The 14,851-nt window shown below is 39.3% G+C and overlaps 1 protein-coding gene across 1 annotated transcript; it reads right to left on the reverse strand.

Moving 5' to 3' along the window:
• Positions 1-785: 785 nt before the first annotated feature.
• Positions 786-11,099, reverse strand: LOC124263035 (heparanase-like). Its single transcript, XM_046697654.1, has 4 exons — positions 10,992-11,099; positions 10,768-10,880; positions 1,537-1,677; positions 786-996 (listed from the first exon to the last, which is right to left on the reverse strand). The coding sequence occupies exons 1-4, from the start codon at positions 11,073-11,075 to the stop codon at positions 843-845; spliced, it is 492 nt and encodes a 163-aa protein (XP_046553610.1). The 5' UTR covers positions 11,076-11,099; the 3' UTR covers positions 786-842.
• Between the last annotated feature and the right edge of the window lie 3,752 nt (positions 11,100-14,851).

The raw sequence follows: 14,851 nt of genomic DNA on the forward strand, positions 1-14,851 counted from the left end.
TTTGGCTCAAAAGCAGACCGATGAATTGCAATCTAACTCAAAAACTAATAAACATATAATACTCAATGAAACGCTGATCATAATCAAAATATCAGACGAACTCTGTGATTTGTTTGCAGAATTTATGTCCTAAAATCAAAAAAGTTAATTAACAAACTATCATTACAATATTGACACAGTTCACTATTTGTTACGAGGGAGGAGTGCAGAGAAAGGGACAGCCAGGTGTTAGAGAAGCACGTGCACAAGTGCCGACAAAGTTATTGATTCATTAACCTGTGCTGTGCTGTGCCGTCTCCATCCTTTCTCGCACACCCGGCTGTCCCTTTCTCTGCACTCCTACCTCGTAACAAATAGTGATCTGTGTCGATATTTTAATGATAGTTTGTTAAACAACTTTGTTCTTTTTAGGACATAAATTCTGCAAACACCTCTCAGAGTTGGTCTGACGTTTTCATTATGATCAGTGTTTCATTGAGTATTTTATGTTTATAAGTTTTTGAGTTAGATTGCAATTCATCGGTCCGCTTTGAGCCAAACGGACTATAGATGCCAACTTCTTTAATGTGAATGACACGACTCACTGCACTTCACCTGATGAAGGAGTAAGGATATATTGCGATTCGTGTCCCTCACATAACTGAAGTTGACATCCATAAGTGTTCACCCTTTCAGGCATTGGTCGGTATTTGCCATATTTAACTCAAACGTACTCGTGTAATATTACCAGTGTACGCTCTTTTACTCCTTGCGTTTGGTTGCAGGATACAATTAAAAAGCCAACCTTGCAATGGAACTTTGTTTTAGTTCGCTACATATTACATCAAAACTACCAGTCAGCATCACTTGCAGACATCCACATCAGCATCAGGGAACACAACGAATCCGAAGGTCGTGGCTGGCAGCTGGAGGCTCCCACCATACGCTCGTTCAGGGGGCATTTCGGGGATGGTGTCGTTCACATAATCCAGTCGTTTACCATTAAGAGTCACATTCCTGAAATTACAAAGTTAGTGTTATAGAATCGATGTTATTGTTGTGACATTCTGAGATCAAAGAACGTCCTGGTCACAAAAACTTATCAGGTATGCAGTTGTTCAATTCAGGCTCGCTCACTTGGTTGGCACGTGTCATCGTATCCTAGTTGCGTAGATCGATGCTTATTTGCTAAAGATTGAATTGTCTGGTGCAGACTCGATTAGACAGACAGACGGACAGACACACACACACAAAGAAAAAAAGCCAGTTGTTCAATAAGTGCTAAACACAATGTCTGTTCAACAGCACGAATCACTGTGTATAAGGTAGGACTTTATACATTGGACTTTATATAGTGTGCTATATACATGCGTTGCGATTAGATTATTTATGTCAAAAACATTAAATGGCAACTCCTGTGTATAATGATACATATTGTATTGTGTGTAAAGGAAAATTATGTAAAGATTGTATGAATGGATCACTGAAATGTATTCACGTGCTCGCGAAAATAAATAACATCTGTTCTAAGCAAGTATCACGGGTTCGTATACTCGCCTAGAAGTAAGATCTGGGAATTCTGGACTGAGCCAGAAGACATCCATGTTGGCCTTGAACTGAGGGAAGGTGACGGTGGTGGTGAAGTTGTTGACGTTGACGATATAAGCTACAACACTACCTGGTTGATATCTGTAGAGACTGAAACAATACATCGTGGACATTGTGAGTAAAGCTGTAATTTTGTTAAGAAATCACTCAGTTCCTGGTGGCAATAACGCCGGATATGTTTCAGATATGGTTATATTTTAATGCAGATATTCATTCTGCAGATGTCGGCGATGAAATATGACCCATCAACATGCCTGCCTCTCATTTATATGTAAAAACAGACTACTCATAAACGAAGCAAGGACTAGCGGCAACATCATCACGCCTATGTGAAGGAGATCATGACATGGTCTATACGGCTCATTAATATACTGCAGCTCGTTTATAAATTAATTATTAAACCAGAGCGGCTACGAGAATGCGTCATCGATCAACAAATGCTGAGGAATGTTTTCGACTTTCACTGGCAGAATATCGCATGTTCTGCTTTGGGCTTAACAAGGTAAAACAATCCATTTCATCTTTCTAATGGAACATGAGACTCGGAGATAATCTTGTTGATTGGGCAGGAAAAAAGGTTGACGCTAATAAATTAATGTTAATTAGAAAATCCAAAATGGATGCCAGTGGCAGAGTGAAATCAGATCTATAAATGTATATCTCTTAGAAACTGTCGCAGTTATCTGTTTTTTAGATTCAGAATCCAGAATGGTTAAATCTCAAACAGAATTGACAGGAGCTATCATGCCGTCGTTGTGTCAGTTGTAAAGTATAGCGTTTTGTTTAATTTCGGATCCAAACATTGTTCAGCGACTCTTCTCGTTTCTTAAGACGAGACTCGATAGTCGGATTGTTTTTGTAACCTACAATTTAGAAAGTTCACCTAGACTTGACAACCACAAAACGTTTCATATCCGAATTATACATATGATCCGAACATAAAGAAATTTCCTAACGCGAAATGTTTTAGATCCGAAATTACACCTGAATCCTAAGTCGCGTAACACTGCGTACCGCGTGCAGTCAGAATGTGTGTCTAACTTTGCCTGTACCATCCATGACTCGCAGTAAAACATTTTTAAATATGAGTGATGAATCATCGTCAATAATTATCTCCTGTGCCCATATGACACATTCCAACATACTTTTCCTGTTTTGCACAGTGGGCGTAGACTCTGAAACTGTTGGTTGAGTTGGTCTGTACAGATAACACCTTGTACCCAACCAGCCTCTTGTAGAGCAACGTCAGCCAATAGTCCTGGAAAGTGACAAATATTATTAAATGTATTATTTATCAAATACATGTCACGGTATATACATCTATTATGTTCAGCTTTATTTGAGGCATGGGCTGGTGGTAAATAACGAAATATTTTAATTAGATTAATATATCTTCAAGGACTGACAAATGAGTGACATGAAACAGTATTTCAGCTACAGTCATGTTAGTTCTGAACATATGTAAGGATGGTTAATGATTCTTTAAACAATATCATTATTTTACGACAACTGCCTCGAAAATGGGTATGGATCTACCCGGAGGGAATTCACACTTTACCATGATTTTATTTGCATGTCCGAGGGATAAGCGTCGACACATCGCCAAGATGCACCTTAGCCTGACAAAGCAAGACAAGATATCACTTGTACCTACCGGATAGGGTTCAAACGTCTTCATCTCAACAAGTGAATAATTTCCTCCATAGTACGATTGTCTTAACACCCCTTTAAGTCCCATCCGTGCAGCAATCCCGAGCTTGTCTAACCATCTGAAATAATAAGGTAAATTCGATGTACATGCTTATGTTAACATGATACAGTCACGTTTTGTTCTAATATGTAGATAGTCTATACTACTGTAAGCCCCACGTTGTCAGCAGCATTCCAGATATATTGCTGACAGCAATAATCATACCATCAGCAACAACCGTTGTCGAGGTACAAGCTTATACTTCAGTTTCTTTGGTCTTGTGACATACGGATGCTGATTGAAATTTTAACATACTTTGCTTGAGTAACTTCAAAGACGACAATTGGACTGAGTGATGAACCCAACATTAGCATGAATACAGTCACTAACACATTTTATAACATTGTAACATGAGGGTGTATGGCAACTTGAGAAGATTGGCATTCTGGTAAGATACTCACAGGAAGCCGGCCGCATATCTGTCAGACAGTCCAGGGGCTCCACCTCCATAGAAAGACGATGTCTCACCGAGCCACACGGGAGTGTTGGGGGCGGTGGGGTTAGTGACGTTGAGTACTGCGTCGATGGAAGGTATCAGATGGTCCATCACGTCGGGGTCGATACAGGTGCTCACTTTAGCATCGCCTTGGAAGGCGTAGTAACTAAACATTCAATTTATTTCCAAATTAGGTGAGCGGGGTAGATGGGGTCTAAGGTTGCATGTCATGGTAACAACATGAAGCGCGTTTTACGCTGTGTCATATTCACTGAACTCGGTCGATGATTCTGCTGAAGGACTTTCATCATAAGCTCAAAAGCATTTTCCTGAGTCAGCAACAACAGAAATATTCGGTCTGAGACATTAAGCTGACATCCACAGTATCTATATCTACAACGTTATTCTATACTGGTAAACATCAGAATCTCTACACTTCTACACAATAGTAGAAAGTTATTAAGAACTGGATTTCCCAGTCCATGGACAATTTCATTGTCTGGTTTGTTTACGGACCGCCGTCGCATGGCAGGAGTACTGCGTCGTCCGGCTACACATATTTACTTTTACTGGCAAATTGTGTGAATGGCGGGTGCTTCCAGCAGGGCAGGACATGCTATGTTTTGTGGCAAATTCGTGGTGTCATTACTGTTTTTCAGTGTTCATTTCATATAATTTTCACATTTATTGTGCCTTTTGCACCAATATGAAGTCTTTTTCTGTGGCTAGCCCTGACGTGTTGTCTGTATCTACATTTAGTATAACAGGGCGGGGACAGTCGACTGATCTTCCGCTTTCCGGTGAGGCGTTCCTTCTCCAGTGAGGCAACATGACACGAATCAAACAATACAGTAAACTACTTTATCATCTAATGGAGGGTGTCATCGGTGCAATAAAGCAATCTGATAAACTTAGCATCCAAAATCTGATAACTATGCAAATTACGTCAATCCACGAACTACTTTCGCAAAACTCCATACACGCCATGCGAATCCTAAAACGTTTTAACATTTCTTTGATGACGTCGTCGTGAGTTTACATTGTTTGTAAACAAACATGGCTGCCCCCATTCTCCAAATTTGTGATTCTGTAAGAATTGATGACAGAGGTTCTGGAGTCGTTACTGCAGTAATTGACTTTGGAAAACATGAAACGGAGTACTTCGTTCAAATTGAAGGAACGGATTATGAGGCACGACTGAAAGGCAATCGTCTAAGAAAGGTACCAACCAAGGATTTCGATCTTTCGATCACAATACAGACGACGAATTGATTCCGGCAGGTATCAGAAACTGATAATGATGAGGTGATTACCCGCAGTGTTGTTTTTTAGACAGAAAGCTCTTATTTTAAGCATGAGGTGTTTGCACCGTATTAGCGACTAGTCACAACCATATGCCGCCGTCATGAACGACCCTAACCTTGGTGTACCGCTATAAGTATTCTTACGCGAATGCTCGATTCTCTTCATATAAATTCACGTACGATTTGCTTTTTTTTTATATGACATTATATGATAAAGAGATTATTTACCTCGTGTGTTTCTGTATCATAAAGATCATATTTTAGGAATAAAAAATATGTATTATGCTCGCCAACAGCGCCCTCGCATAATACACCTTTTATTCCTAATATATGATATTAATGATACGGAAACACACTCGGTTAATAATCTCTATGTACGTTTATATCATTATAACGCATTGCCTGTTGAGCCCCTGTCACTTGCTGTATGATTTACCTGAAATACGTAACTGCGGTATAACTAAGAAACTAATGGTCACTTTGAGTTCGTAACAATCACAGTTTACTCTATGTCCTGTACAAAACATAACTCCATATTTACTAATTAATATGATACCTGTTATAATATACAGCTGAATTATTAAACAATAGTTTAGAGAAATAAGACAATATTATAGCTTACTCACTGGTGGAAGGTTATCCTGTCAACTGCTTTGCTTCCCTCGCCTTCACAGAAACTGTAAATGAATACATATGAAACCCATTAAGGTGGTCATCTTTTAATTCTAGTTCATCCCTACTGAGGACATTGGTACAGTGACATAAATGAAAACATAAGTGTTGTGACATGTTGTGGAGTGAGTAAATAATGTTGCTGTAATAAAGCATTACTTATCATGTCAATAATGCTGTCATCTGTCTCAGAGGCTTTTACAACATTTAACGCTAAAATGGGTAGAACTGTTATTAATAGGCCCATTTGGGCGGGTCGCTGTAACGTGATAGCTGCCCGCATCTCTCCTGCTGCTAACTGATCTATTGCTCTGTGACGCCATAACAAGCGCCTGGTAAGTAGTTGATGCAAAGTCCAATCGACGACGAACTGGATGTTGATTTCGACAAAATCGCATCAAGTGACCTAGCTACCATTCCTTGCAAGTTATGTGATGAATTTAGGAACTACCTACTTCTAGAAGCCTAAGACCTACCCCGGCTATACACCCACTGTTGACGAGGTTCACACTGGTTGCAATGATGTTTCCGTTGTCCACGTGGACCAAATCTAACATGTCACCATACCATACGGAATCGGCTTTGGTTTAACTGATATATTCAAAGTTCCTCGAGTCCAGCAATCCACGGCTTTTTCCCGTCTTAAAATGAGCTTTATTGCAAGTACGTACAGCCATTAATAACTGCACTATCAGCTACAATATAATCATAAAAGACATTCCTAGCTGAAAACAGAAATTCAGCAGCAAGATGGCCCCTGTGCAGAGTTATCCTGCCCAGGCCAAGGTCAAACGCCGTTTCGTCTTTGTGATGTGACTCATTGTTCCATGACGTTGCCATCTGTAAATAAATGACCTGTTTTGTGAGGTAAACTAGCAACTAAACGTATGCTGGTTTTGTCGTTTAGTTCATTTCAGGGTTGTCTACAAGGTCTATCCATTTGCGTAATATTTACGGTAACGGTTATTTCCAGGGCATTTCCATTAGCGGAAACCCTCAGTCAGTTCAACTGCTTTCATTAGTAGGACAAACCTCAGACTTCTGTAAATGACAAAAACCTGAATGTGAATTGCCTTTATATTGTACTGATGAATAAATCTGCTTGTTAATACTGTTATGAGGATGTGTTTGTGTTACTTATAATGTCACATTAATTAACCTTTCGTTGTTATGGACCACAAAAGTGTAAAGGGCTGAATGTGGATTTGAACTGGCATCTTGAACTTGGTTTAGACTGGTGGTGTGGCGTCGCTTTTGCTAGAGTGAGTGAGTTAAGATTTACAGTCACATCGACAATATTTCAGCCATATCGTGACTAAAACAAGTTTAGAACTTTGCTAGAAATATCTAGAACTGTATGATAGGTATATACGGGATTGTTGTTGAGATGTAAGGGGGTAGTACTTTGGATTTACGCTCATCTGTCTGCTGACACCGACGTGGCCTTGACTACATTGAACTTTCAACATCAATACGGTGATGGCTGTTACGTCGGGACCGATAACAAGGGTAGATTCAAACCCAGACGTAGACTTGAGGATTGCCCTGAGATGGGCAAAGTCTGGCCCCAGCTGTGCTCTAATTGTAATGTTGAAGGGTGGGGGGAACCATGCAGGTTCGGGGGGAACAACATGAGAGTACAGAATATGGGATGTGACTTTTCACATACCTGTATTCATATAGAACATAGCTGACTTGGAGACATGTATGATTTAAAACATGCTCTTTTAATAATACCAGGAATCCGGGAAGATTTCTAATATGGCATACAAAGACGACTGTTATAATTTACCAATAGGCTATGGAACTATACACTACCATTTCCCAGTTCAAATGCGGGTATCCTGTAGTTCTTGGAATTGGTGTAGTTCATCAGTTCTATGGCGTTTGCAGAGTCCCATTGTCCGTCTTTCTGCTTTGACAACACATTGAGGCCAAACACCAAGTCCCATCCAACAGTCTTCACGAATTCATTTAAATTGTCCCAAATAGCACCTCAATGATAAAATACATATTCATAATTTGGCATGCGTGTTAGTAACTGTGATTGATTCTGGTCGTAAATATGAAGGTTTTTATGGTATGTGTCTAGGGTTCGTGAAAGATGATCTCACTGCTGACAAAGTCGAGTTTCAACTTGCATGTGGCAATTAGAAACCGTAACGCTGTTTTCAACGCTGTTACTCCAGGTTACCCCGAAATGAAACTGTAACGGTCCTTATGTTTCAAGTTATGAACCGGTCCCACCATTATTCACTGCAATGATTAGAGCTAGTCACAAAACGTACCAGGACATATAACTATACCTGTATATGTGGAGTTTGCACTTGTACCCTCATGACCTGTTGGGTCAAAGGTGAAGTAGTCTCCAGTTGTTCCGCCTATTCTTAGGTAGGATGGTGATATTGCTTTAGCCAGAGTCTGGACTTTAGGTGATCTAGTTTTAGAATATAAAATATTTTCAGAATCTTTACAATTATTAACCTTGGAAAATAGTCATGAATAATGTATATTGATTTCTGTCATTGTTAACTAATACAAGCTATTTATCTGTATGATGTAAGCCCACTCACCTGAAATCAAGTCCATACCAATTAGCTGATAGTGGTAGCAATGATGCATCAAGCGTCACTCCAACGAAACGGTCATCTATCAATCCTATTTCTTTGTCTGTGGCAACAGTGACAGAAACAGATTGACTGTGTGTACATTGCACAAGGAACAGAGAATAACGAGCACACGTCTCACATCCATAGTGTCAGCAGTAAAGTAAATATCAGATAAAGTCCTTTTTCTTTATATTTGGAGCACTGACCTCGTGTCAAGGACACATTGCTCAGAAGCCAGAGAAGATAAATAGATAGTTGACATTCTTGTTGATGGAAAAGTTAAAGTCAGAAATTCCCATCAATGTCCATGCTAACTACCGTTAACTCCACCTTTTCTCCAATTCCACCAGATCACCAGGTTTGGTATTAGTCTGGTACCTCACAACAAAACATTGAAATAATGGCATTGCAGTTTACTTAAAAGATATGATAACGGGTTATTATATCCGTGTCAGGACCGAGGAATGAACGGGCAATGAATTAGTATAGGTACTTTTCTATGTTTGAATCAAATTATATACAGATACGCTACTTCGAACAGTAAACAGACAAGATGCCATTTGAATTTCTTGAGGGTCAGTTGAACTGTCTGAGAACTGAAACAATACTAATATCTGAAGTGCAATCAATGAGGCACTGATAGTTCTCAAGCTTCTGCAAAGACAAAGGGGAAGTTCGTGACGTTGATCGCCATGCAGATTGAAATGTACAGTTTAATTCCACCTGTTGTAGGAATCCGTGCGATTTTGCCTCGGGAGGAACTCCTTGATCTTCTCCATCGTCCAATAGAACTATTACTCTGGTGGTTTCCGCTTGGAGCTGCGCCGACTGGGTGCTGTCCATGAAAGAACTCTATTCTCAGCCTCAAAGTCCTCTGAAGAGTTGCTTTTACAATTACAATCTTTCAGAAGTATCTAACAAAACACATATCCAATGAACTCGAAAATGTCCTTTCAGAACGGTTAAAAATGTTTAGATCAGCAGAATGGCTCATCCGCCTGAGTTTTGTCAAAACTATGACACGAAGGCGCAGTGGTGATGAAAAGTATAGTTTTGTATAAATCAAGGTACATTATATTATTTCTCTGAATTTTATTTTAACCTAAATAAGATTGTCTTAATACGGGCCTAGTGGTGTAGGATCTTAATATGGCGCCATACGAGAATATTTTAAGGTACAATTATTGCACCCAGGTTTTTTTAAATTTGGAATCATATAATCCTGTGGATGTCAATCCACACTGCCACCCGATCTGGTTCGTTTAAAGATGTATCGACCACTTTTGGGCAAACTTTTTATTTTGAACGCATCTTCGTATTTCATTGATTTACTGGTATCTACTGTTCATGAAACTTGATACTAAACGGAATACATCTCGGATCTCTGTTGTTTAATGGTTTCATGATGATGGTAACAGTAGATATATAAAGGTTTTGATACTTCTATTGCTTTCAGCCGCTATCTTGAGCCTCGAGTGAAGCATCAATTAACGTAAGTACATCATATTCTACATAAACGAACATTTACAAATAGAAACCTCGAACATCGAGCTATGTGTGATGCGTTCAGGTGGTGCCGCACCGTCACGACAATTGCAACAATAAAACGAAAGCAAAGATTTGTAATGCTGCATTGGTTTACTCTCTGTATTACAAAATACCAGTCACAATCACTTGCATATATCAACATCAGCATCAGGGAATACAGCAAAACCGAAGGACTTTGCTGGTAGCATTAGGAACCCGCCATAGGCCTTTGAAGGCGGCATGTCGGGGATGGTGTTGTCCACATAATCCAGTCGTTGGCCATTTAGTGTGATGTTCCTGAAATTACATAGACGATGTCATATGACCCTTCTTATTTCTATGCCAATACCTAGTATCCAAGTCCATTGACTAGTATTTGCTATTCATTTGTCTGATAGTTACAGAAGAGTTAGTGACATATGGCACTTTTTAGTATGTGAGACCATATAAAAAGTTAAAGTCATTGTGTTAGTTTGGCCTTTGCGAGAAAGCATTTTTGTTCCACCATATATTAGTCTCACGACATGTAAATATCCCGTGTCCATATACTTGCCTGGAGGTTAGTTCTATGAACTCTGGTTTCAGCCAGAAGAGATCCATATTCTTTTGGAACTGTGGGAAGGTGACGACGGTGGTGTAGTTGTTGACGTTGATTATATAGACTGCAACACTACCCGGCTTGTAGTTGTACAGGCTGTGAAAACGTTGAAAATAGGATGAAAGCATTAAAACGTTGAATAAATCAGAAGACATCTAATAATAATAGTGTTATGAAAGTGTGCCCACAGTACAAATGTTCATTTTCCATAAGTAGATGTTCTCATATAATAAGAAACAGTCGTGTATATTGAGCATCCCTCAAAATACGTTCCAGGTGTGTACCTGTCTCGTCTGGCACAGTGGGCGTAGACTCTTAAACTGTCGGTTGAGTTGGTCTGTACAGACAGCACCTTGTACCCGACCAGCCTCTTGTAGAGCAACGTCAGATAATAGTCCTGGAAAGTGATAATTGTCACACATTGAATACACCCATACATACACACATAGAAACACCTAACGCAAAGTCGCATTTTAGCACACAAATGGGATACATCGGTTGTACCTACCGGATAGGGTTCAAACGTGTTCATCTCGATGAGAGAATAGTTTTTCCCATAGTACGATTGTCTTAACACCCCTTTAAGTCCCATCCGTGCAGCAATCCCGAGCTTGTCTAACCAACTGAAATATTCAATATGACTTCAGTGAAAGTAAAACGGCAACGTTGCTTTTACGTTTGAGGTAAAGCTGCATATCCATCAATTCATCCATCCATCCATTCATTTGCTCTTCATAGTGCAGACCCGTTTTATTGCTGGGATAAGACCAAAGAATATTGTAAACACCATATCCAGTAAGAGACTATAGATTGTTATAGGCTACGGTATAGTTAACCTGTAAAGGACGACTAATACTCACAGAAAGCCTGCTACAAATCTGTCAGACACACCAGGAGTTCCACCTCCATAGAAGGACGATGTCTCACCGAGCCACAGGGGCGTGTCGGGGTTGGAGAGGTTGGTGACGTTACGCGCTATGTTGATGTCAGTTATCAGAGTGTCCATCACCTTGGGGTCGGTACAGGCGTCCGGGGTTCCAGAGGATTTATAGGCATAGTACCTACACAATCAATTGATTTCTGACGCAAATAAAAATCGTTTACCCAATGTCGCCTCTACACCGATTAACATACATAGTTAAATAATATGTGAATGTAAAAGTGAACAGTTCAGTTGATGTAACTGAATAGAAAATTATTTCAGCTCAAGACTCACTGGTGAAAGGTTATCCTGTCAACAGCTTTGCCTCCATCCCCTTTGAAGAAACTGTAACAAGTATGTAAATAAATCCAGGCATCAGAAGCGTTAGAATCAAATCAATGTCAGTAACTCTTGGTAAATGTTCGAGTTACTTCAAAATTATACACATACATGTATGTCATTTACTTGATGGTTTTAATGAAATAGCTGATGCCCGTAAAGATCCGGGTTAGAATTTGATCTTCAGTAACCCATGTTTGGTTGACACATGTCATCGTACCCCAGTTGCATTGATCACTGGAATGTCTGGTGCAGACTTGATTATTTACACACCGACGCCATACAGTTGAAATATTGATAGGCGTGACTTAAATAAGAAAACAACAAAACATGAAGCAGTTGGAGACATTGTTCTACGCCTGAGATGCACATGCAGGTCTGATTTAGAAATATATTCTTATGATATACTGAGAATAGGGATGACAAGAATTTATGGATGATCAACTCCTTTATTTTGACAATGGCGACTTTCCGTATGGATTCTTATACCGTTTTCAAGCATATGGTATAAGAATATATATAACGGTATAAGAATCTATATCGAAACGTCGCCATTGTCAAAATAAAGGTGTTGATCATCCATAAAGTCTTGTCATGCCTATACCACCAACTTTTAGAATGCCACTCAAACAAATCATACTGAGAATAGTTTGTACCATAGTGACATAACTGTCACTGGAACCTCCACTTACTCTCGGAATATCACTGATTTCTTCCCAGAGATACCTGTTACGTCGGGTCCAATAACCAAGGTGGATTCAAACCCAGGCGTTGACTTGAGGATTGCCCTAAGATGGAGAAAATCTCGCCCAAGCTGTGCTCCAGATATTGTGTCAGTGAAGGGTTCAGGGAAATATGAAGGTTCTGAAGAACAAATAGAGAAGATTAATGCTTCAAGGACATGGTTGTTTGCCAAGATTGAAGTACACACTCGTAAGTCACAGAGAACCACCCAGGGGATAACTCTAGGTATATCTTTCTTGGAATGTTACGTTGTTTTAGCTGTGGAACTATTTCAGTCCATCACGCTCACTATCGGATGTGTTTTGATGTGAAGTATTTGCAGACCTAAACGTGTTTCTTCAGGATGTTTGTCGTTAACATTGTCTTTGTTCTTTGGTATCAGCAGATATGATCCTGCCCCAATCCTGATCCCACTGTGCAGTTCCAAGAGAACAATTATATTGTCAGATGTGCTGTAGAAAAGTGTTTCTTAACATGCGCATGAACAAGCAATGGCTTTTACTTATACACATAGACGAACACTCCAGGAAGAGGATCATTATGTTACACAAAGACGACTAGTCTACACTGAATATATGAACCGTTGACATATACATTACCATTTCCGAGTTCAAATGCTGGTATTTTGTAGTTCCTGTCCTGGCTATACTTCATCAGTTCTTCGGCGTTTGTAGGGTCCCATTGTCCGTCCTTCCGCTTCAGGACATTGAGGCCAAACACCAAGTCCCATCCCACAGTCTCCAGAAAGGCGTTAAGCTTGTCCCACATAGCACCTCAGATATGAAATACACATGTTTATCATACAAGTGCTACGTTCTCAGCACGATAAAGCCAACGGAAAGACATTTTACCCTGATAAATATACTAATGTACAAAGTTCACGTAAGAACTAGTTTCAATGTTTACAAACATTGTGTCGTCGTAATATAATTACAGTCCATTTAAAAAAATCAATTTTAGTGAGGATCGCTGATTTCAGATTTCAGGTCCAGACTTGAAGTGCAGAAATTTGAACTGAACCTAATCTGGTTATTATTCAAATGTTCTTTAAAGCATGTCATTTTATGGATGAAAAGGCAAAGATACACTTTACACTTTACGATGGCTAATGAATGCGATGAACCTGTTTAAGGTCATGCAGTTATGACAGTCGTTACATTGAATACAAATCGAAAATATATGCCATGTGCTCACACCGTGCTTCTCATGATCAATACAGTCAGTCAATACACAGTCATTGTAAATGAATGCCAACTCAAAGAGTTGATTTTTAATAAATAAAGAGCGGTATAAACTAATTCAACACGATTCATTTTGTTTGTTTTGACATACACCTCAAATATAGAAACATACCAGTGTATGTAGCGTTTGGACTTGTACCCCCATGACCTGTTGGGTCAAAGGTCATGAAGTCTCCAGGTGTTCCGCCTATTCTCAGGTAGCACGGAGACAATGCTTTTGCCAACGTCTGCACCTTGGGCGAGCTAGAAACAAATCTTATAATGAACTATGCACTCACAAGACAGAGTATATGTATTTGAAATTTAAAATTGATTACACATGTGTATGTCAAATAGCGTAAACATAACTATAATATATAACACATAAGTGAACTAGTATTCCCTCCTAGAATCTTAGCCTATCGAATTAATAGATTTGGGCCTAATTGGGAATCAAATCTCACGCCAGCAAAATGGTCATCTAAATGCTATATATCGACACTGTGTAAATTCACTCACCTGAAATCAAGTCCATACCAATTAGCTGATATTGGCAGCATTGTTGAATCAAAGGTCACTCCAACAAAATGGTCATCTATTGTTGCTATTGCCTTGTCCGTAGCAACAGTGACCGAAACAGACTGACTCACTGTACATTGCACATGCAGGGAACATAGTATAAAGAGCATACGTTTGGTAGCCATGGTGTCAGAAGCACTGAATGTAAGTTAACCTGTATCAATAGAAAGGAATTCAGATTTATTGCGAACGACTGAACTCGTTCCAGTGACAACCAGAACGTACTGATAAGCCAGAACTGATAAAAGAACTAGTTTACTCTAACGTGATGATGGAAAATTTTGAAAAAAATATTTTTCTTATTTTTCATCCACAATTAGAATGTGGAATGAACTTCCAGTTGAAGTGAGAAAAAGCGAGTCATTGAATTCTTTTATATCAAATATTGTTATAAAACATAAAACTGCTCCTCAATACTTTGATTCTGGACCGAGAATCACTAACATCATCCTTACAAAACTACGTTGTTCTTGTGGAAATGTTTGTGAAAATTCTTATCATTACTTATTTGACTGTCAATTATATACAGTACAGAGAACTATCATGATGACTAATTTACGCAGT

The sequence above is a fragment of the Haliotis rubra genome, unplaced genomic scaffold (assembly GCF_003918875.1).
Source record: "Haliotis rubra isolate DU_JTF1 unplaced genomic scaffold, ASM391887v1 Scf866, whole genome shotgun sequence".
NCBI classification, from domain to species: domain Eukaryota; kingdom Metazoa; phylum Mollusca; class Gastropoda; order Lepetellida; family Haliotidae; genus Haliotis; species Haliotis rubra.

What these genes read in the sequence shown, in the direction of transcription:
- LOC124263035 (XM_046697654.1), bottom strand. Translation starts at nt 11,075, where the DNA reads ATGGGACTTAAAGGGGTGTTAAGACAATCGTACTATGGGAAAAACTAT. An exon ending in CACTGTGCCAGACGAGACAG is followed by an intron (nt 1,678 to 10,767) that starts GTACACACCTGG and finishes GTATTGTTTCAG; the next exon opens with TCTCTACAGATATCAACCAG. An exon ending in TTCCCAGATCTTACTTCTAG is followed by an intron (nt 997 to 1,536) that starts GCGAGTATACGA and finishes TTGTAATTTCAG; the next exon opens with GAATGTGACTCTTAATGGTA.